General features: G+C 33.6%; 1 protein-coding gene across 2 annotated transcripts in view; it reads right to left on the bottom strand.

Annotated features, from left to right (window-relative positions):
• The window catches only part of ASCC3 (activating signal cointegrator 1 complex subunit 3), a 372,277-nt gene that overhangs the window by 282,322 nt on the left and 67,008 nt on the right, over positions 1-22,947 (bottom strand). For both annotated transcript variants that reach the window (XM_078001240.1, XM_015136988.3), the window contains 4 exons: positions 8,856-8,976; positions 3,406-3,610; positions 2,522-2,663; positions 1,785-1,910 (listed from right to left, as the gene is read on the bottom strand). In XM_078001240.1, the coding sequence (XP_077857366.1) occupies positions 1,785-1,910; positions 2,522-2,663; positions 3,406-3,610; positions 8,856-8,976 (594 nt within the window). The remainder of the gene's footprint in view (positions 1-1,784; positions 1,911-2,521; positions 2,664-3,405; positions 3,611-8,855; positions 8,977-22,947) is intronic.

The raw sequence follows: 22,947 nt of genomic DNA, 5'->3' as shown, positions 1-22,947 counted from the left end.
GAGTCTATGAATATATTAGATTACATAAGATATGGACACTACAGTGGCAGAGGGAATTAACCTACTCAGAAAAACTCTTTTACTCCAATAATCCAAATAAAAATGAACAAAATACTTATTTAGAAATAATTATGATAGAAAAGTTAAAAAGCCTGCTTCATTCATTATTAATTTAAATAAATGTCAATGATGCTTTTTTAAAAATTTAAAGATTTAGACCAGGTGTGGTGGCTCACGCCTGTAATCTCAGCACTTCGGGAGGTGGAAGTGGGCTGATCACTTGAGGTCAGGAGTTCAAGACCAGCCTGGCCAAGATGGCGAAACCCCATCTCCACCAAAAATACAAAAATTAGCTGGGTGTGGTGGTGCACACCTGTACCCAGCTACTCAGGCGGCTGAGGCAGGAGAATTGCCTGAACCCAGGAGGCAGAGGTTGCAGTGAGCCGAGATCGTACCATTATATTCCAGCCTGGGCAACAAGAGTGAAACTCCTTCTCAAAAAAAAAAAATTATATTAAATATTTAATACATAAAACTTAATAAATCTTGATGATACTGCTTATAATGATTGATAAGGTTTATAACAATTGTATTATAATTATTTAATTTTATTGGCTGTCAGTCCTGGCTGTATTTTAGAATCACCCATAGAGCTTCAAAAAATCATTCCCAAAATATTGTTACCTGGACCTCTTCGAAGAGATTAGGACTTAAATAGTAGCAAGGCACTTGGATTATTAAAAAGTTCTACGAGTACTTCTGATATACAAGATATAACTAGAATTTTATTCTACTATAAAAACTTATTGTAAAAAACAACTTCAAACTATAACAATAATAAGTTATTTTAGAATAAAGGCATAAAATGGAATAGTATGTAGTGATAAATTGATACTGCAGAAATATGTTTACTGATACAGAAAGACACATATAACTATATATACACACACAAAACAGTAGGTATGATGTAATTCCATTTTGTAAAAGAAAATACATATGGACACCTATACACAGAATGAAGTTCATTTTGGTTGGCTGTGGGTATTTTTTTTTTTTTTTTTTTTTGAGACAGAGTCTTGCTCTGTCGCCCAGGCTAGAGTATTCTTTATGATGCTTTATGCTGCTGTTTTTGCTTGCCTTTATTTTTTGTTATTTCCGAATGATTCTATAAGAACATATCTGAAAAACCACAGCAACTTAATTTTGATACGGAAAAGATTAACTTTCAATAATATGAATACTTTAACATAAACTAAAATATTATATTTTGAAATAGAGCAAATGTGACAAAATTTTAACAAATGGTGAATCCAAGTGAAGGATATAAAGATAGTAATATTCATGCCAGTTTTCCACAGGTCAAACATAATTCAAAATTTTAAAATTCCGAAAAAATAAATTCTTAAAGCTACTTAGAATTTGCGCCCCCCCATGTATTCTCTTTTACTATAGGTTGATCATTTGATATAATCAATACAATAAACAAATCCTTTAACATCTTATTTAAATCAGTGTACATAAGTTAAACCAAAATCTTAGCTGAAAAAAAAACATGAAACACAGAAATATATGCACAAAAATATACACACATTTGTTTAATGTATGATATAGTGTATATTTTTTTAAATTTAAACTCTCCTACTATAATTGTCTAGTAACCAACTATGTATGTCTGTACTATATTTGCCAACTAATAATGTTTTAAAACAATTTTTCCAGTATAAATTCATTCATACCACATACCAAGCCTCAAAACTATCAACTCTGTAAAAGGCTCATCTCACCTCATCTAAGTCTTGGATATAAACTGGCTTTTCCTCAAAGCTGAGTGGCATTGGTTCGCTGTAGGGAATCCTTACTTCTTCATAAAGCTTGTTATTTTCTCTTTGGATTCCTTCTGGCAAAATCATCTACAAACATCAACAATAAAAATCCAGTAATAATAAAAAATAAAACACTTGCTCTGGTAAATATTCTTGAGAGAGAGAGAGAGAGAGAGAGAGAGAGAGAAAACACCACTTGTTTTATAACAAAGCACTGGTAAATAAACTTAGCTAATTTAAAAGAAAACAAATCTAAATAAAACAAAAACAAATGCAAAAAACCACTCACACAAAGCACTAACATATCAGGTATTTTACGTAACACACAGGCCACAGTATGTTGACAAATCTTAAAGTATACACTAATCAGATGGTACACCTGAATACAAATGTATTCATATAATTAGGAAAATGTACAACATACAGTATAAAGTTTAGCCAAGCAGCGAGGCAACTGATAAAACTCAAAAATACAAACTGCAGAAATAATAAAAGGGAGGGAAACATATATGTTCTGAATATCTACTATATGTCAGGAGCTTTACATACACCACATTACGTCATTTTCCCCAATACTTTAAAATAAAATTTAGCATAGTCAACTAGTGTTAGACTCATGAAGGAAACAGGGAAAATCTACACATCATTTCTTTAGAATAGACATAGTATTCAACAGTAGTTATATAACAATGACATACCTTTGCACCAGCAATAAATGCTGATGTTTTCATGGCTTCAGCCTGGGAATCATACACATGGGGATAATGTATTTTTTCAATGTCTGCGTCTCTCTGCCTGCTCAGAATTGGAACACTTCTAGCATTCAGAAGTGCCTGCTCTCTGTAAATATAAAAATAGGCCTAATTTGAAATTTTTATGTTTAAAGGTAATGCATACAATAAAACAATGTAATTATAAAAAATATTGGGAGGTAGCCTTCCACCATAAAAAAGAAGAAATCAAACTACACAAAGGAAGATTTTAGGAATCCTGAAATCTTCTGGGTGACAAAATAGGATTCAGCACATTTTCAGATATTATTTATAGATAACACCACCTGGTAAGTTTGATTTACTGTTCTTTCTAATTTTGTTTTTTCACAATTCAAAGATGTTTATTTAACAAGGTATACATTTCCTTTTTGAAATGTGTTTCAGTATTTAAAGAATCAAGTAAAATAATGCTTATATTTCATTTTTCTCCTACTTCTAAATAACAACATTTTTAAAAAGGTACGTTAAGCATAGAAATAAAATGTATCTCAAATAAATTTATGTAAGCTATATAAATCTTAACCTAGTGGTGTGTACACAGCACCTAAAAATAGCTTACCTCTATAATCTAAATTTCTTACTTCTATAATCTAAATTTCTTATCTACCTGGATGTGACCAAGAATATTATAATTAAGCAGACCATTGCTTTCTTATCCCAGAAAATCAGGTATTCATAAAACAAACTTCTATGAAGAAAATGTGACTTTAAGTAAAAATCATCTATACTGCTGAGACTAAACTAAAAAATGATAATGATATGTAAAAGCAGCAATTACAACACAAGTGTTTTTCAGCTTCTTTTATTACCTCTGTATCCGCAATTCCTTAGGATCAAAGCACGTAAGTCCTTCTGAAACTTCTAAATCTTCTCCAGCCTTTTTTTCTCGTCTGGCAATTCTTTTTTCTTCACGGCGATATTGTTTCATTAACTGCTTTTCTTGTTCAGACTGAATAGTGACTTGACAACCATAATTGGGTTTAGCATTTTCTCCTAAAATTTTTTTACAATTGTCTAAGAAGCAAATGTAAGACACACAACGTTTTATAAATCTGAATATGATTTAATCTTCATGAAAACCATTTCCTTCCTCCACCCCACAACATATAATGCTCTAACAGTTCATTTTTTAAAGCTGGCACATTCAATTACATGTTTTAAGGTGAGTTTTTAAAAATCACAGTATCTAAATAAAATTACATGGTAGTTTAAGAAAAGTCAGCAGTATTTTCTTCCTACAGACTAAACAGTTCAATGTCATTCACATTAAAAATTCTTACATATAACATTAGGAACCTAAAAATTCAATTTTATCATTTGAAATTATTTGTTTATATAATTTCAATAAATATAATAATTATCAATACTAATTAGTGTTTACTGTTAATATAGTAAAAAAACAAACTCTTTCCCTATTAGAAATAACTTTTCTCCATGTAATAGACCTTAAGCAGTTAAGTTGCACATATGTTACTACTTAGTTATTTATAGATTACATAAAATTTATTGGCAGTTCAAGACATATTTGAGACAATGACTAAAGCAAATAAAGCAAAAGTATAGTCCACCTTTTTACGGAAACACGGTTTTTTTTTAAAAATGGAAAAACCAAGTGAATTAAATCTCAGTGTTTACAAAGTACACTTTAGGTCTGTGGTTTGGTCAATTCAAAATTCAACAAAAATTTTCTTCCAACAGGATTACCTTCTGTGCTTGTTTAAATCTTTACAGCAACAGTATCTTCACTTACTGAAGTTCTAAAGGAACTAAAAGGAATGTAGCTGAAAGTAATCCAAGTCAATAAGCATTTATTGCATTGAGGTCCTACTCCGTTCTAGCCACTGCAGCTAGGCTAGGAGGACAATGAAGAATGAAACTTGGTCCATACCCTAACAGAGCACAGTGCAAATTATTTTATCATATTCCAACATCCAATACAGAACAGAGAAGGAATTAAACATAGCATCAAGATGGGAAAATTAGCTTTCTAATTCATTCTAAGTCGAATCTTCACAATTCTCAGACAATTGTTACTGATCCATTACATGATTCTGGATATAAGTCATTAAAATCTCAATCATAGGGAAAACTTCTACAATGGCTTTATAAGCCTTAAAAAGGAAAATATGTCTCAGAATTACGAAATAAAATAAAATCTCATCTATATTAGGACTAAATTTTACAGTTCTGAAATAAGCATTTTCCTAAGTTTTTTATTTCTTGTTCTCCAATTAAGTATTACATACCTACTATAACAGAATTTATAATTAGCGTTCAGTGTTAGAAAAAGAATGCAACATTCTGCCAATTTTTACATGTACTCTGAACTCTTCATAAAAGTTAACTTATCTGCAAAATTACACAATCAGCAACACAGATATCGAGCCGAATGTTTAAAAATGTGTTTATCAGAAACGAATGTTAAAGATTTTAAGCATAAAACTGTAAATACTTTAGGTGACATACTAAATGCTATGCTAATGTAATTAACATTTTAAGCAAATGTGACAGTAACAAAATACTATACATACTTATGATCATCTAAATAAAATTAAAATTATAAGAAGAAAATATGTCTACCTCATAGAAAGCTTAAAAGGTCCTAATTAGAACATACTGGAATCCTGTAAGGCTGAGTATAATAGGCTATTTCAAAAAATCAAGTTGTAAAGCAGTGAATGTTTAAATGTATGGTTCTCCTTGCTGGGTTAGGTTAACTGTAGAGACTGACATGCAAAAATGAAATGAATATCCTTAACAGTAATTCTAACACAAAGTTATTCTGAAGAACTATGTACAGGCTTGTATCCTTTTAGAACAGTTGTTTAAAAATGGGTAGCACCTCCCCCTTGTTCTCATGCTCCTTCTCCTGATATGTAAGATGCCTGCTCCCCTTTTGCCTTCTGCCATGACTGGAAGCTTCCTGAGGCCTCCCCAGGAGCAAAAGCTACTAATGCTTCATGTACATCCTGCAGAACTGTGAGCCAATTAAACCTCTTTTCTTTATAAATTACCCAGTGTCAGGTATTTCTTTATAGCAATGTCAGAATACACTGATATGAAAAGGGTATTGATTCTAAGAAGCTATCCTAATAGAATAAAACTTATGAAATCAACATAATAAACATAAATAAAACTCATCATCTACAGTTTCCAAAAAATATGTAAAGCTGGACTTATATTAAACTTTACATTAATAAATTACTACTATTAAAAGCTGGAATCAGGCTGTGCACTGTGGCTCACACCTGTAATCCAAACACTCTGGGAGGCTGAGGTGGGAGGACTGCTTGAGGCTAGTAGTTCAAGACTACCCTGGGCAACACGGGGGACTTCATCTTTACCAAAAAAAAAAAAAAAAAAGTTTTTTTCTTTAATTAACCAGGCATGGTGGCGCACACCTGTGGACCCATCTACTCGGGAGGCTGAGATGGGAGGATAGCTTGAGCACAGAAGGTTGAGGCTGCAGTGACCCCTGATTGTGCCACTGCTCCCTAGCCTGAGCAAGAGGGAGAAGGCCTGTCTCAAAAACAAAAGCTAGTATCAGTAAATATCTCTTTATTAATATTTAGGAGACTGACAAAATGAAATACCAAATTCTCAGAATTTACATTGCAGGACTAGATATTTAAACTCATTTATTTTCCTTGGCAGACACCCATTTTAGATGCTCATAAACCTTGCTGGCTTACTGCAATTTCTGATTATATACTATTCAACAGGTGTGATATGGTTAGGCTTTGTGTCCCCACACAAATCTCATCTTGAATTGTAATCCCCATAATCCCAGGTGTGAAGGGAGGAAGCTTGTGGGAGGTGACTTGATCACAGGGGCAGTCTCCCCCATACTGTTCTAGTGATAGTGATTGAGTTCTCAGGAGATCTGATAGTTTTATAAGTGTTTGGCAAGTTCCTCCTGCACATAGTTTTATAAGTGTTTGGCAAGTTCCTCCTGCACATACTTCTCTCTCCTGCCACCATGTGAAGTAGGTCCTTGCTTCCCCTTCACCTTCTACCAGTTGCCTGAGGCCTCCAGCCATGTGAAACTGTGAGCCAATTAAACCTCCTTTGTTTACAGTGTGAGAACTGACTACTACAAGGTGGGAGTGCTCTTGGATGAAGGCAGAGTAGAAGTGTTCAATACACTTAAAGAATGAAGAGACCTGCAGACAAAGTTGCTAAATTCATATTTTTCAAGTTTCTTACAATCTCAAAGGAACTTGAGGCTCTGAGAACATTTATTAGTAATCAAGAGAATCTGTAAGAAACAGAAAATCTGTCAGAAATTTTAGATTTAAATTATAGCTGTTTTTATCATTTCCTTTTAGTGCCATAATCATAAATGTAAGAAAATGAGGACGTAACTTGCAAGAAGGAATAGATGTTGAATAGTTTGAAGACAGTTGCCAAGTTTCTTATGCTCATATACTTTTTTAAAATCCAAAACTATTTGTAAGGCTGGCAAAAAACACTGTGGTAAAGGTAAAAAAAAAAATTGTTTTCCTATTTATCACTTAAAACCTGAGTTTCACATCAGCTATGTTTTAAGTCAAGCTTATATAAAAGTAATTTTTTTCCTAGACAACTCTTCTTAATTTTTCTGGGATTTAAAAATATATGTAATATATGATACTATCAGTGTTCAATTTGCTCAGTGTGATAATTGTATTGTGCTTAGACATGTGCTAATGATTTTATAGGCAAAGTATCATGATGTCCAGAACTTCCTGTCATTGTTGAGCAAAAATTTAAACAGTAGATGTGTGTGTAAAGGGTCTAGGAAGAGCAAAGTGTCAATGACTAATGAATCTACGTGAAGGGTAAACAGTGATCATTGTATTATTCTTGTAACTTTAACTACAGGGTTTGAAAGTTCTCAAAATAAAAAGTTGGAGAGAAATTACACTACTACTTGGCCCATAGTAAGTATATATGTATTTTCTTTTTAAAGAAAATTTGCTATGCAGAACCTCTTTAGTTTAATTAGGTATCACTTGTCAACCGAGTAAACAAACAAACTATAGAATAAAAGAAAATAATTGTATCTGACAAAGGCCTAAGATCCAGAATCGATAAAGAACTTAAATCAACAAGCAAAAAACAAATAACCACATTAAAAAATGGGCAAAAGACATTAACAGACACTTCTCAATAAAAGACATACAAGCAGCCAACAAATGCTCATCAACACTAATCATCAGAGAAACGCAAATCAAAACCACAATGAGATACCACCTCACACCAGCCAGAATGGCTATGATTAAAAAGTCAAATAATAACAGATGTTGGCTCAGCCACAGAAAACAGAGAACATTTATATACTGTTGGTGGGAATATAAATTAGTCCTGCCACTACAAAAAGTAGTTTGGAGATTTCTCAAAGACCTTAAGACAGTTACCATTTGACCCAGCAATCCCATCACTAGGTATACACCCCCTACAAAATCAATCATTCTACCAAAAAGACATACAGACTCACATGTTCATCACAGCACCATTCACAACAGGAAAGACACAGAATCAACTTCAGTGCCCATCAACAGTGGATTGGATAAAAAAATGCAGTACATATGCACCATGGTACATATGCATTGTTCTGTTTCCTGAGTTGAGTCCATAGTAATATTTTTCTTACAACTTACTACATAACAGCTGTCATTTTACAGTTAAAGAAGCTTTAGAATGTTTCAATTAATCATGACTACATGATGTCCTTTGCAACAACATGAATGCAGCTAGAGGCCATTATCCTAAGCGAATTAACATAGAAAACCAAATACCTCGTGTTCTCACTTATAAGTGGGAGCTACAGACTGGGTATACACAGACACAAAGACGGAAACAAAAGACAATGGGGATTCCAAAAGGGCAGCGAGAGGGAGTAGGGAAAGGGATAAACAACTACCTGTCAAGCACTATGATCACCATTTGGGTGACAGAACCCATATCCCAAACCTTAACATCAAACAATATACTCTTGTAACAAACCTGCAAGTGTACCTCCTATATGCAAAATAAAAGAAGAAAATTTGTGTATTCTAAGTAGTTTTAACTTTTACCAAAAACTGCCATACCCAAACACTGCCCTCCTATTTAGGTCACTTATGTTTTTTCATAATGTGCCATATCTAAAATCTATTTAACAGAGTAATATCAGTGAATTATATAATAGGCCAAATAAAAAGTAATTACATTAAAAACATTTGCTAACCAACGAATCTTTCCTTTAAATTACAATGACCGCTGCATACTTTCTTACCTTGAAGAACCTGAAACCTATGATCATTTGAAGAATTAAGAAATCTATCCACAATTGTAATTCTGTTCTGGAGGAGTTTCTCAATAAGTTCAAGTCCTTCAGGTCCCAGCAGTTCAAATAGCTTATAAAAAGAGAAAAAAGTAACAAACATCTGTTACCTCAAAGTTTAACTTTCTCAAGTTATTAACAACCTATTCAACAGAGTTGTAAAGCCAAACTAACATAGAAATACTCAAAACGTTTAACAAAAATTGTAACTTAAACTAAGAAAAATGACTCTTCACATTGCCAAGAAGCTTTATAAAGGCTATCTGCAATTATATAATTAAAAAACATTATTCAATTTTTAAAAATTAAGATTTGAATATATAACTCCAAATCACAGAATAACAAATTCTTGGTATAACCAAATGAAATTCTAAAATAATTTGCTCTTCAACATATTCTGGTTTTCCCAAATAGAGTCCAGAGTACTATTTTTCTTGCAACTTACTATATAACAGCTGTCATTTTAGTGTTAAAGAATCATTAGGATGTTTTAATGAATCATGACTTCATGCCAATTTTTTACATGTATTTTAAATGCCAAATAAATCTGAAATCTAAAACACAGTGCTGTAAGTGCTTTACATAACTTTATGAAAATTTCCCAAGCATATCCCACTCTCCTAGGCAGAGCAGTTATCAAAGACTAAGTTGATGTCAGAGGTAGAGAATCAGTGTTAGGATTCAGAGAGTTTCAACTACATAATTACACAATATAACTATTCTAGGAAGTCTCTAGGTTTCCGCAAGTATGATCTGGGAAGATATATATATATACGCACACATATATATATATTTTTCTTATTTATATATAATATATATAATATATATTTCTTGTTTAGAAATATAATACTCTAATTTTCCATATGAAGATGACATATTAACCAAATTATAACCATTCTCAGAGAATCCACACAAATAAAACCATAAAATTTTATTTGGTGTATAGGGACATTAAAAGTTTAATAAACATTTTCTTTTTGCTGTTCATTTTACTGAAATTACGCACACAAAGGGACAATAAAAGAAACAAAATGAATTATTAAGAATAGTCCTGTCCAATCAATTTTAATTCTACTGGCCAGTATTTTTTATTGAACACATTATATGCCAGGTACTATGATAGGCATTTTGCTAATCCTATCAAGCAGAGGATTATATTTTCTATTTTCAAATTAAGGTATTATTATTGTTATTTTTGGACTTAAGAAAATAAAGCTTTAGAAGATTTACACAAATTGTCCAAAGTTACACAACTAATAGTAGGGTTTTTTGAAATGACATCTATCTGAATCGAAGCCTAAACAACTTTCCACTGCACTACACTAACACTTTTGAATATTTTCCAGAAAACTGTGACTCTGAAATATGAAATATATTGTAATAAAAAAGATACCAAATTAGGTAATATAAAAGATATTGAGGTTAAGAAACTTTTGTAAAGGGAAACAGCAGAGGAAGCAGTAAAGAGGCAAGACAATAGGAAAATGGTCAAGAAATATGAAAGTAAATACATAACTTGTGACACCCACCCTCCCTCCCCTCAAAAAAAAAGGTATTAATAGTATGTGGCAGAAAGAGTTTAAGACAGACAAGGATAAAGGATGCTGGTAGACGAGACATAATGTCTGTGTTCCCTTACCCTCCATACTTCCTCAAAGAATCGCCCATCAATAAAGTATAACATATGGAGTCCTAGAAGTCCCAGACACTCAGGGGGCCCACATGGTCAAAATTATTTTCATGATAATACTTAGCTATTATTTGCCTTTCTTATTCTGTTGACATTTGTACTGATGGTGCAAAAGCAATGGTGGGTACAACTGCTGGTGCCTTAGCACAAATCAAGCTAATAGTGTCAAATGAATTAGTAATTATCGTATTCTTCACTGTCACACAAGCACAATTACAAACAACAACAACAACACAAAGCCACCTTCACTTAAGAATGTCCTTAAGTAAAGCAATAAAAATTATTAGTTTTGTAAATTTCATATCATATGTATCTTTTCTAATATTCTGTGTGACAAAAGGGGAAGTATGTATAATGTATGTATAAAAGTATTTTATAAAAATTTTATAAAAGTATGCATAAAATTGCTAGTGAAGAGGCTTCCTATGTAACACTGTTTTGATTTAAAAGAATGACTAAAGACAAATTGATTATTCAGAATGGGATATCTGACATTTTCTCAAAAATGAAAGTAAGCTTCCTACACAAAGGAAAACAACTGAATGTAATTTATTGCCAATGCTAAAATGCAAGTTTTCAAGAGAAAATTAGAATTTTGAAAAACTTGCATTCCACTGTAAATTTGACCATTTCCCAATACTTAAAACTTTTCTGATGCCAGTGATAATATTAATGAATGAATTCTTTTTATATTATATAATCAAATATGTCAACATTTAGAAGATTTGCATGACTCAATCAATTATTTTCCAAAAGACTCATATATGACGTCATAAAATTATACATGGGTAAAAAAAAAAAAATCCATTAAAAATGAGAACACTAATAGATTTTCAGGAAAACTAGTATAAAAATTCATTGATATGCCAGATTTTCATTGTAACTAAACTGAAAGAAACTACTGCTTGTCAAGTTTTAATTTAGCATCAAAAAAGAATATTAAAAATTATTTGAGAAGGCTTTTAAAATATTATTCTCTTTTCTAACTGCATATCTATGTGAGCCTGGATTCCCTTTGTATGCCTAAACCAAAAATATGTATGATAGCAGATTGATTACTGAAGCAGGTATGAGAATCTGCTTTCTATTAAACCAGACATTAAAAAGATTGCAAAAATTTAAAATAATGCTACTTTTCTTTCTACATTTTACAGTTTTGGAAAATATAGTTAATTTTCATTAAGCTGTTAACTTCTATTATTATTGTTATTTTAAAATGAATAAATATACGCAGTCATGTGTCACTTAATAACACCTATCCTGAGACATGAACCACTAGGTGATTCTGTGGGAACATCATAGAGTGTACTTATACAAACCTAGATGAGGCAGTATTCTACACAGCTAGACTATATGGTGTAGCCTATTTCTCTTAGGCTACCAACCTATACACCATGCTACTATACTGAATACTGGAGTCCACTGAAACACAATGGTAAGTGTTGGTGTGTATATGTAAACACAGACAAGATACAGTAAAAACTACTGTACAAAATATAAAAAGTGGTATAACTGTATACCTAAAGAGGAGACTGCAGGATTGGAAGTTGCTCTAGTTGAGTCAGTGAGTAATGAGTGAATGTGAAGGCCTAGGATGTTACTGTACTACCGTAGACTTTATAAACACTGTTCACTTTGGCTACACTACATTTGTTTTATAAAAAAAAAAAAAAAATCTTCGATAATAAGTTGACCTTAGCTTACTGTAACTTTTTACTTCATAAACTTTACATTTAACTTTTTGACTCTTTTATAACAACACTTAGCTTAAAACACAAACACACTGTACAGCTGCACAAAAACATTGTCTTTATAACCTTATTCTATAAGCTTTTTCTATTTTTAAAATTTTCATTTTTTCAACTTGTTAATTAAAACCTCACACACAGAAACACATTAGCTTAGGCCTACACAAAGTGAGGATCATCAAGATGTCACTGGTGATAGAAATTTTTCAGTTCTATTATAATCTTACAGCACCACTGTTGTATATAGTCCGTCACTGATCAAAACATCCTTATGCAGCACATGACTGTACTTGAGTTTCTCAGTTTTAGTTTCTGGTATAGTGAATACCAATAGACATAAACCACATAAACAAAATCTTGTAGAGTACTCAATAACTTTTAAGAGCATAAAGAGGTTCTGAGATCATAAAGTTTGATAACTGATGGCCAAGATTACTATAAAACATTTTTAAATGGTCACACTCTACTTATCTTATACACACATTTCTATAGCGTTTTCATGCCATAGTACATTTGGAAAGTCACAATATTTATAAAGCATGTGAAGTAAACAGACAAGGCTACTCTGACCAAAAGAGACTAATTAAAAGCCTAAGTGATCCTTGGCCCAGACAACTGCCTTGAGGATTAGTTAATAAGAATAGTATCCCAGCCCACCTACAACCCATTATGTTATATGCCCTGGCACACCAGAAGGAAACCTCTACTATACTAACACACAAATCTGTTCATATAATACCATGGTTTAAAATCCTTCATAGCATTCTGATCCTTACAAGGTAAAATCCAAACCTCTAAGTACTCTCTCATGATTGATACCTTCCATTGGCTGGTCCCAATACGCCTGTCTGGCATCACATTCTTGCTTTCCCCAACTCATAAGTCCTTATCATTGAATGACGCCAATCCATCTGCTACTCTGAAGGCATGCTCTTTCACATGCCCATGTGTCTCTACATGCTGGTCCTGCTAGGCAGAATTACCTCTCTACACACAGTAACCTCTCCTTTTAGTCTTCAAAATCCAGCTCAAATAATAACTCTTCTCTAAGACTTTCTCTATCTTTACTATGTTTTATGGCAGTTAAACAGCATACAAAGCTTCCCCATTACTCTATGTCTTCCTTCAAGGAAACTTTACTCTTTGTTTCTCCAAGAGTTAAAATAGTGCAAGACAAATCACAAGTGCTGATTAATTAAGATGTATCAAAGACATGCTGTATTCATAACAGTATTTTCTTTCAAATTTTTAACCCTTAAATAAGTGTCATATTTTTTCAAAGGGAATCATTAGAAGCATATGTTTTATTTACTAGATTAAACTCTTTCTAAATAAAAGCAAATATTGTCTATAAAAATAATCTCAAAACAGAAAGAATCCTAAGTAAGTTCCTTTTGATAACACAAAAAAGTCTTTTGCCAAACTCCACCCAACACAGGATGAAGATTAAGTTTTTGTTGTTGTGTTGTTGTTGCTGTTTAATCTCCTTTAATTGCTGGTAGTTGCAAACACTTTAAGGCCCTCCTGCAACCTCAAAAATGGTTAACATATAACAAGTATAAGAGATGCCACTAAGTCTTCATTAAGATTCCTAAAAAACTGGTAATAAGAATTAACAGATCTGTGAAAAAATAAAAGCAAGCAAAGAGTCTAGACAAAATAATGTACACAAGATCCACGTTTGATCCTCCTTTCATCCTTCAGGCATGTGTAAAAGTACTGAAGATGTGACCGGGCGCGGTGGCAAGAGGAGGATTTTTGTCTATGTTTACCCCTTTCCATACTAAAGTCACCTAGAAACAGTGTCCAACAACGTAAATATTTCTGGAGTTGAATCAAAAAAATCACATAAGTGATGACCACAATGGAAATGAATGATAGGCCCATTTGTCCAACTCCAGTTTTTCCACACTTAATCTTGCACAGTCCTGCTCCTACTAGCATTAACTCTGTATTTAAAATAACATATATTAATTTTTATAAATGTTAACATTAAAGTGCTAAATTATAGCTCCAATAAGATCAAATATAGAAAAAAAAACCACAACTAAAGTTATCACCTCCTTTCTCAAATCTTCTTTCTCCATTCATCACCAATTCTGTTAATGATACAATAATCCCTCAGTGAAATTAAAGTTCAAAATATTCTGATCAGAATTTATTATTTCTTTCTAGTTACACTTAACATCAAATCATACTACAAGTGAAGTGATTGTTCTTATCAGAAAAGTAGAGAAACTTAAAAATATACAAAGGACAGTTTATAGAATGAAATTACAAATAGTCCTTATCAAAACACACTAAAAAACACTCAGGCTCCCTTGTTATATTAAAAAAAAAAAAAACCTTAAAATTACATTGATTTCTGTTTACCTTTCAGATTGCCAAAAATTCAAACATTCAACAGGGCATAAAGTTGAAGCCTAAGTACTCTATGAAAAACATCTAAGATTGTGGTGAACAACAACTAGAAAAAGATTCAAAGATTCAAGGACTAGGTTATACAGGAAGAGAGAACTGAGTAAAGAGACAACTGAGAGCAGCCCACTGGGTTCGGGATAAATGTCAACACTGACCTCTAAAATAATTCTTTCAAAGGGGCCACAAACTTATTGGATTAGTTTGTAGAGAAATTTATGTCCCCCCAAAATGTTGCAAATGATAGAGTAATAAGCTTGAGATTAGTAGTTTCAAATCTAGTTATAATCAGTAAAAGGAGAAAGGGCTCTGCCAAAACCATACCAGGGTAACAGAGGACATACCCAAAGATACATCTCCATAACAAACAACATCAGAAGCTTAATACTATGAAGTGAGAGGGGATGAAATCGTACTAAAATAATTTAGCAAAGTGACTAAAAAAAAAAAAAAACCCAAGCAGGCAACAATAACTAGCCCCAGTGTAATCATGGGACAAATATCCAGAGTATCCACAATATATTAACTGAAATGTTCATTTTCTAATGAAAAATTATAAGGTATGTAAAGAAATGGAGAGGTATGATCCACATACTAGGGGGAAAAAAGCAAGCAACAGAAATTGCCTGTGAAGGTAACCACATGTCAAATTTAATAGAAAAATACTTCAAAGTAGGCATTGTAAATATGTTCAAAGAACTAACAAGAACCGTGATTAAAGAATTAAACAATGACCAAAGAAATAAACACAAGTCCAAATGAAAGAGGAAAGAAACTGAGATAGCATTTTTTTAAAAAATGAAAATTATGAAATTATACACTACAGTAACTGAAATTAAATATTAATTAGAAGGACTCAATAGTAGAGTCAAACTGCCAGAAGAAATAATCAGCAAACTAGAAGACAAATGGATATTATGACATTTGAAGAACAAAAACAAGGCCAGGAATGGCAGCTCCTATCTGTGATCCCATCACTTTGAGAGGCTGAGGAGGGAGGATTGCTTGAGGCCAGTAGTTAGAGATCAGCCTGGGCAACATAGCAAGACTCTGTCTCTTCAAAAAATAAAAGAATTAGCCAGGTGTGGTGGTGCATGCCTGTAGTCTTAGCTACTCGGAAAGCTGAGGCGGGAGGAATCCTTAAACTCAGGAGTTCAAGGCTGTCATGGGCTATGATCACACCACTGCTCTCCAGCCTGGACAAGAAAGCAAGACCCTGTCTCAAAATTGGATGGATGGATGGACGGATAGATAGACAGAAAGACAGGTAGATGAAGAAAAAAAAAAACGAAGAAAAATTAAGAGACTCCGAAAAATGTGAAACACCACTAAGTGCACCGACATACACATAATGAGCATACCCAGAGGAAAGAAAAGAGCAAAAAAATTTTGAAAAAACAATAGCTTAAAACTTCTGAAATTTATTGAAAAACACACATCCAGGAAGCTTAACAAATTCCAAGTATGATAAATACAAAGAGATCCACATACAGACACATAAAAGTACAAATTATGAAAGTTACAAACAAGGAAAAAAAATCTTTAAAGCAGCAAGAGAAAAATAATTCATCACTTAAAAGGAAACACCAATAAACTAACTGCTGACTTCTCAGCAGAAACAATGAAGGCCAGAAATTATGCAATAACATATTCAAAGTACTATAAAATAAAATAAGATTTAAAAAAACCCCAAACCTATCAGCCAGAAATACTATATCCAGCAAAACTGCCATTCAAAAGTCAAAGCAAAATAAGGATGTTCCCAGATAAAAACTAAGAGATAAGCCAGGTACAGTGGTTCACACCTGTAATCCCAGTACTTTGGGAGGCAGAAGCAGGCGGATCACCTGAGGTTGGGAGTTCAAGACCAGCCTGACCGACATGGAGAAACCCTCTCTACTAAAAATACAAAAAATTTAGCCAGGCATGGTGGCGCATGCCTATAATCCCCCACACGGGAGGCTGAGGCAGGAAAAGCACTTGAACCTGGGGAGGTGGAGGTTGCAGTGAGCTGAGATCGCACCATTGTACTCCAGCCTGGGCAACAAGAGTGAAACTCCGTCTCAAAAAAAAAAAAAAAAAAAAAAAAAAAAAAAAACCACACTAAGAGATTTTGTTGATAGCCGACTTATCTTACAAGAAACATTAAAGGAAGTTTTTGAGGTTGAAAGCAAGTAACTACAGATGATAATTCAAACTCACAAATTACATTACATATTACATAGGGTGTCTGTGTGTGTGTATGAGTGTATATATGTGTGTATAAGCAAAGTACTAAAATATATTAATTGAAAGTGAAAAGGAATACAGAATTGGGAGATGAAAGACAAATAATTCAACAATAACAGTTGGAGGGTGCAATATCACACTTTCAATATTGGATATAAAACCAAGCAGAAGATTACTAAGAAAATACAAGAATTTTTATCAGCTTAAGGAGCTTTGCGGCCACAACTATGGGGTTTTCTGAATATAGAATTGTGTTGTCTGAAACAGAGACAGACTGACTTCCTCTCTTCCTATTTGGATGCCCGATATTTCTTTCTCCTGCCTGATTGCTTGGGTAGATGTCCAATACTAATGCTGAATAGGTGAGAGAGGGCATCCTTGTCTTGTGCCTATTTTCAAGGGGAATGCTTCCAGATTTTGCCAGTTCGGTATGATCCTGGCTGTGGATCTGTCATAGATGGCTCTTACTATTTTGAGGTATGTTCCTTCAATACCTAGTTTATAGAGGGTTTTTAACATTAAGGAGGTTAAATTTCATCAAAAGCCTTTTCTACAACTATTGAGATAAGCATGTGGTTTTTGACTTTAGTTCTGTTTTTGTGATGAATCACATTTATTGATTTGCATATGCTGAACCAACCTTGCATCCCAGGGATAAAGCCTACTTGGTCGTGATGGATACATTTTTTGCTGTGTTGCTGCAATCAGTTTGCCAGTATTTTGTGGAGAATTTTTGCACGCCTGAAGAAAATGCCTGAAGTTTTCTTTTTTGTTGTTGTTGTGTCTCAGTCAGGTTTTGGTATCAGGATGATGTTGGCCTCATAGAATTAGTTAGGGAAGAGTCCCTCCTTCCCAGTTTCTTAGAATGGTTTTAATAGAAATGGTACCAGCTCTTCTTTGTACCTCCGGTAGAATTCAGCTGTGAAACCATCCAGTTCTGAGCTTTTTTTAGTTGTACAATATTTATCACTGATTCAATTTCAATGCTTATTATTGGTCTGTCTAGGGAATCAATGTCTTCCTGGTTCAGTCTTGGGAGGGTATATGTATCCAGGAATTTATCCCTTTCTTCTAAATTTTCTAGTTTATGTGCACAAAGGTGTTTATAGTATTCTCTGATGGTTGTTTGTATTTCTCTGGTGATATTCCCCTTATTCCTAATTGTATTTATTTGGATCTTCTCTCTTTTCATTAGTCTAGCTAGCAGTCTATTTTATTAATTTTTTCAAAAAATCAACTGGAATTGTTGATCATTTGAATAGTTTTTTGTGTCTCAACCTCCTTCAGTTTAGCTCTGACTTTGATTATTTCTAGCATTCTCCTAGCTTTGGGGTTGGTTTACTCTTGGTTCTCTAGTTCTTTTAGCTGTGATGTTAGGTTGTTAAATTGAGATCTTTCTAACTTTTTGATTAGGAAAGTCTCAGGATACAAAATAAATATACAAAAATAACCAGCATTTCTATACACCAACGACAGTCAAGCCAAGAGATAAATTGGGAATGCAATCCCACTCATAATTGCCAGAAAAATAAAATATCTAGAAATACAGCTAATGAGGGAGGTAAGAGATCTCTACAAGAGGAACTACAAAACACTGCTCAAATAAATCAGAGACAACACAAACAAATGGACAAACATTCCATGCTCATGGATAGGAAGAATCAATATCATTAAAATGGCCCTACTGCCAAAACAATTTATAGATTCAATGCTATTCTTAGCAAAGTATGAATCACATTCTTCGAAGAACTTAAAAAAAAAAAAAAACTATTTTAAAATTCACATGAAACCAAAAAAGAGCTCAGATAGCCAAGACAATCCTATGCAGAAAGAACAAAGCTGAAGACATCATATTACCTGACTTCAAAGTATACCACATGGCTACCATAACCAAAATAGCATGGTATTGGTACAAAAACTGATATACAGACAAATAGAACAGGTTAGAGAACCCAGAAACAGGCCCACACACCCACAAACATCTGATCTTTGACAAAGCTGACAAAAACAAGGAATGGGGGAAAGACTCCATATTCAATAAATGGTGCTAGAATAACTGACTACCCATAGGCAGAAGACTGAAAATGGAAGATTGAATCTTCCTTACACCATATAAAAAATTAACTAAAGATGGATTAAAGACTTAAATGTAAAACCTAAAACTATAAAAATCCTGGAAGACAACCTAGACAACACTATTCTGAACATAAGAATGAGCAAAGATTTCATGATAAAAATGACAAAAGCAATTGCAAAAATTGATAAATAAGAACTAATTAAAAGAAAGAGCTTCTGTACAGCAAAAGAAACTATCAACAGGGTAAACAGAATGAGAGAAAATATTTGCAAAACTATACATCCAACAAAGGTCTAATATCCAATATCTACAAGGAACTTAAATTAACAAGCAAAAGACAACCCCATTAAAAAGGGGGCAAAGGACATGACAGACACTTTCAAAACAAGATACACTGTGGCCAACAAGCATATGAAAAAAAGCTCAGCATCACTGATCATTAGAGAAATGCAAATCAAAACCACAATGAGATACCATCTCACATTAGTCAGAATGGCTATTACTAAAAAGTCAAAAAATAACATGCTAGGGAGGTTATGGAGAAAAAGGTATACTTATACACTGCTGGCGGGAGTGTAAATTAGTTCAACCATTTGTGGAAAGCAGTGTGGCAATTCCTCAAAGAGCTAAAAAAAGAACTATCACTTGATCCAGCAATTCTACTACTGGGTATATACCCAAAAGAATATAAATCATTCTATTACAAAGACACATGCACACATATGCTCACTGCAGCACTATTCACAATAGCAAAGATATGGAGTCAACCTAAGTCCCATCACTGGTAGACTGGACAAAGAAAATGTGGTACATACACATTATGGAATACTATGCAGCCATAAAAAAAGAATGAGATTATCTTCTTCGCAGGAACATGAATAGTGCTGAAGGCCATTATCTTTAGCAAACTAGCACACCAACAGAAAATCAAATACTGCATGTTCTCACTTATAAGTGGGAGCTAATTGATGAGAACACATGAACACATAGAGAGGAACAACAGATACTGGGGCCTACCTGAGGGTAGAGGGTGGGAGGAAAGAGAGAATCTGGAGAAATAACTAATAAGTTCTAGGCTTATAACTTGGGTGACTAAATAATCTGTACAACAAACTCACATGACCTGAGTTTACCTATATAACAAACCTGCACATGTACTCCTGAACTTAAAATAAAAGTTAAGAAATATAAATAAAAATTTTAACAATTAAAAAAAAGAAATACAGGATTGAGCTACACTATAAACCATCTAAACCTAACAGACATCTATAGAATACCTACCCATCAAAAGCAGAACATATACTCTTCTCCAGCACACATGAAACTTCTCCAGGATAGATCATATAGCTGGCTATAAAACAAACCTCAAATTTTAAAGTATAGAAATAATACAAAGTATGTGTTCCAACTACAATAGAATGAAACTAGAAATCAGTAACCAAAAACATTAGAAAACGTACAAATATGTGCTAAATAAATAAAACAAAAAGAACTGAACCAAAAATTAATCAAAAGAGAAATCAGAAAACACATTGAGATGAATGAAAATAAAGATCCAACAGAGCAAAACTTATGAGATTCAGCTAAAGCAGTGAAAAGGGAAAAATTTATAGCTATAAATACATATAAAGAAAAAATAAGATCTCAAACCAGTAACCCATCAACCTTAAGACACTGGAAAAGGAAGAGCAAAATAAACCTAAAGCAAGCAGAAGGAAGGAAATAATAAAGTTCAGAGCAAAAAGTAAATGAAATCAAAACTAGAAAAACAATATAGAAAATAAAGGAAACCAAAGGTGTTCTTTGAAAAGATTAACAAAATGAACAAAACTTTAGCTAGATTGACCATGAACAAAAGAGAGAAGATGCAAATTAGTAGGATCATATATAAGTCAGGACATACTACTAAGCTGAAAGAAGTAAAAAAGGTTCTATAGGAATGTTATAAACAATTGTATACCAATATATTAGATATACGAGATGAAAGGGAAAAATTCCTAGAAAGCTACACACTACCAAAACCAACCCAAGAAGTAATAGATAATCTGAACAGACCTATAACAAGTAAAAGATTGAATTAGTAATCAAGAAACGGCCCACAAAGAAAAGCCCAGGTCCAGATGGCTTCACTGTTGAATTCCACTAAATATTTAAAGAAGTTAATACTAATTCCTCACGCTAGTTACAAAAAGAGAAGAAAACTTCCCGATTCATTTTAGGAGGCCAATATTACTCTGACACCAAAACCAGATAAACACATCACCTGAAAACTATAGAGCAGTATCTCTTAGGAAAATGAACACAAAATTCCTCAATGAAATACAAGCAAACCGAAAGCAGCAATATAGAAAAAGAATTAGAAACCATGATAGTGAGATTAATGTCAGGGATACAAGGTTGGTTCAGCATTAGAAAACCAACTGATAGACTACATCATATCAATAGAATTAAAAAAACAAATCACATGATCAGCTCAACAGATGCAGAAAAATGAACTATAAAAAAATCCAATACTCTTTAATAATAAAAACATTCAACAAAGTAGCTCTTGAAGGGATCTTTCACAATGTGATCAAGGGTATCTATGAAAAATTCACAGCTGGCCAGGCGCGGTGGCTTGTGCTTGTAATCCCAGCACTTTGGGAGGCCGAAGCAGATGGATCATGAGGTAAGGAGTTTGAGACCAGCCTGGCCAAGATGATGAAACCCCATCTCTACTAAAAACACCAAAAGTTAGCCGGGTGCAGTGCGGGCACCTGTAATCCCAGTTACTCAGGAGGTTGAGACAGGAGAACCGCTTGAACACGGGAAGCAAGGAGAAGGTTGCCGAGAGCCAAGATCGTGCCACTGCACTCTAGCCTATGCGACAGGGCAAGACTCCGTCTCAAAAAAAGAAAAGAAGAAAAATCCGCAGCTAACATACACAGCAGCATTTCATAATTGTGAAAAACTATATACGTAACCCACTAAGATTAGAAATAAGAAAAACAAGTCTGCGCTCACCACTTCTATTCAACACTGTACTGTAGGTTCTAGGCAGGGCAGTTAGGCAAAAGCCAAACAAAAAAAAAGAAAAACAAATATAAGGCATCTACATTAAAAAGCAGTAAAACTACATATAGAAAAAAACCATTAGAAGGGATAAACAAGTTGAGCAAGGGTTACAGGATAGAAGATCAATATACAAAAATCAATTATAGTTCTATAACTAGCAATGAAAAATCTGAAAATGAAATTAAGTAAAAAATTCCATTTACAAACCAACCCACATCCATAGACAGGATTAAGAAAATGTGACACATATACACCATGGAATATAAAAAAGGATGAATTCACATCCTTTGCAGGGACATGGATGAAGCTGGAAACCATCATTCTCAGCAAACTATGACAAGGACAGAAAACCAAACACCGCATGTTCTCACTCATAGGTGGGAATTGAATCAGTTGGACACAGGGTGGGGAACATCACATATAGGGACGTGTTGGGGGGTTGGAGGCTGGGGGAGGGATAGCATTAGGAGAAATACCTAATGTAAATGATGAGTTGATGGGTGCAGCAAACCAACATGGCACATGTATACCTATGTATCAAATCTGCACGTTGTGCACATGTACCCTAGAACTTAAAATATTAAAAAAAAATCCATTTACAATAGCATCAAAAACATTATGTATCAGTCAGGGTTCTCTAGAGGAACAGGACTAATAGGATAGACGTATACATGAAAGGGAGTTTTTTAAGGCATATCGACTCACATGAATGATCACAAGGTGAAGTCCCGAAACAGGCCATCTGCAAGCTGAGGAACAAGGAAGCCAGTCCGAGTCCCAAAACCTCAAAAGTAGGGAAGCTGACAGTGCAGCCTTCAATCTGTGGCA

Source organism: Macaca mulatta, chromosome 4, assembly GCF_049350105.2.
Source record: "Macaca mulatta isolate MMU2019108-1 chromosome 4, T2T-MMU8v2.0, whole genome shotgun sequence".
Classification (NCBI taxonomy): Eukaryota; Metazoa; Chordata; class Mammalia; order Primates; family Cercopithecidae; genus Macaca; species Macaca mulatta.
Note: the sequence above shows the minus strand (reverse complement) of the source record. Positions and strands in the feature narration are given on the sequence as shown.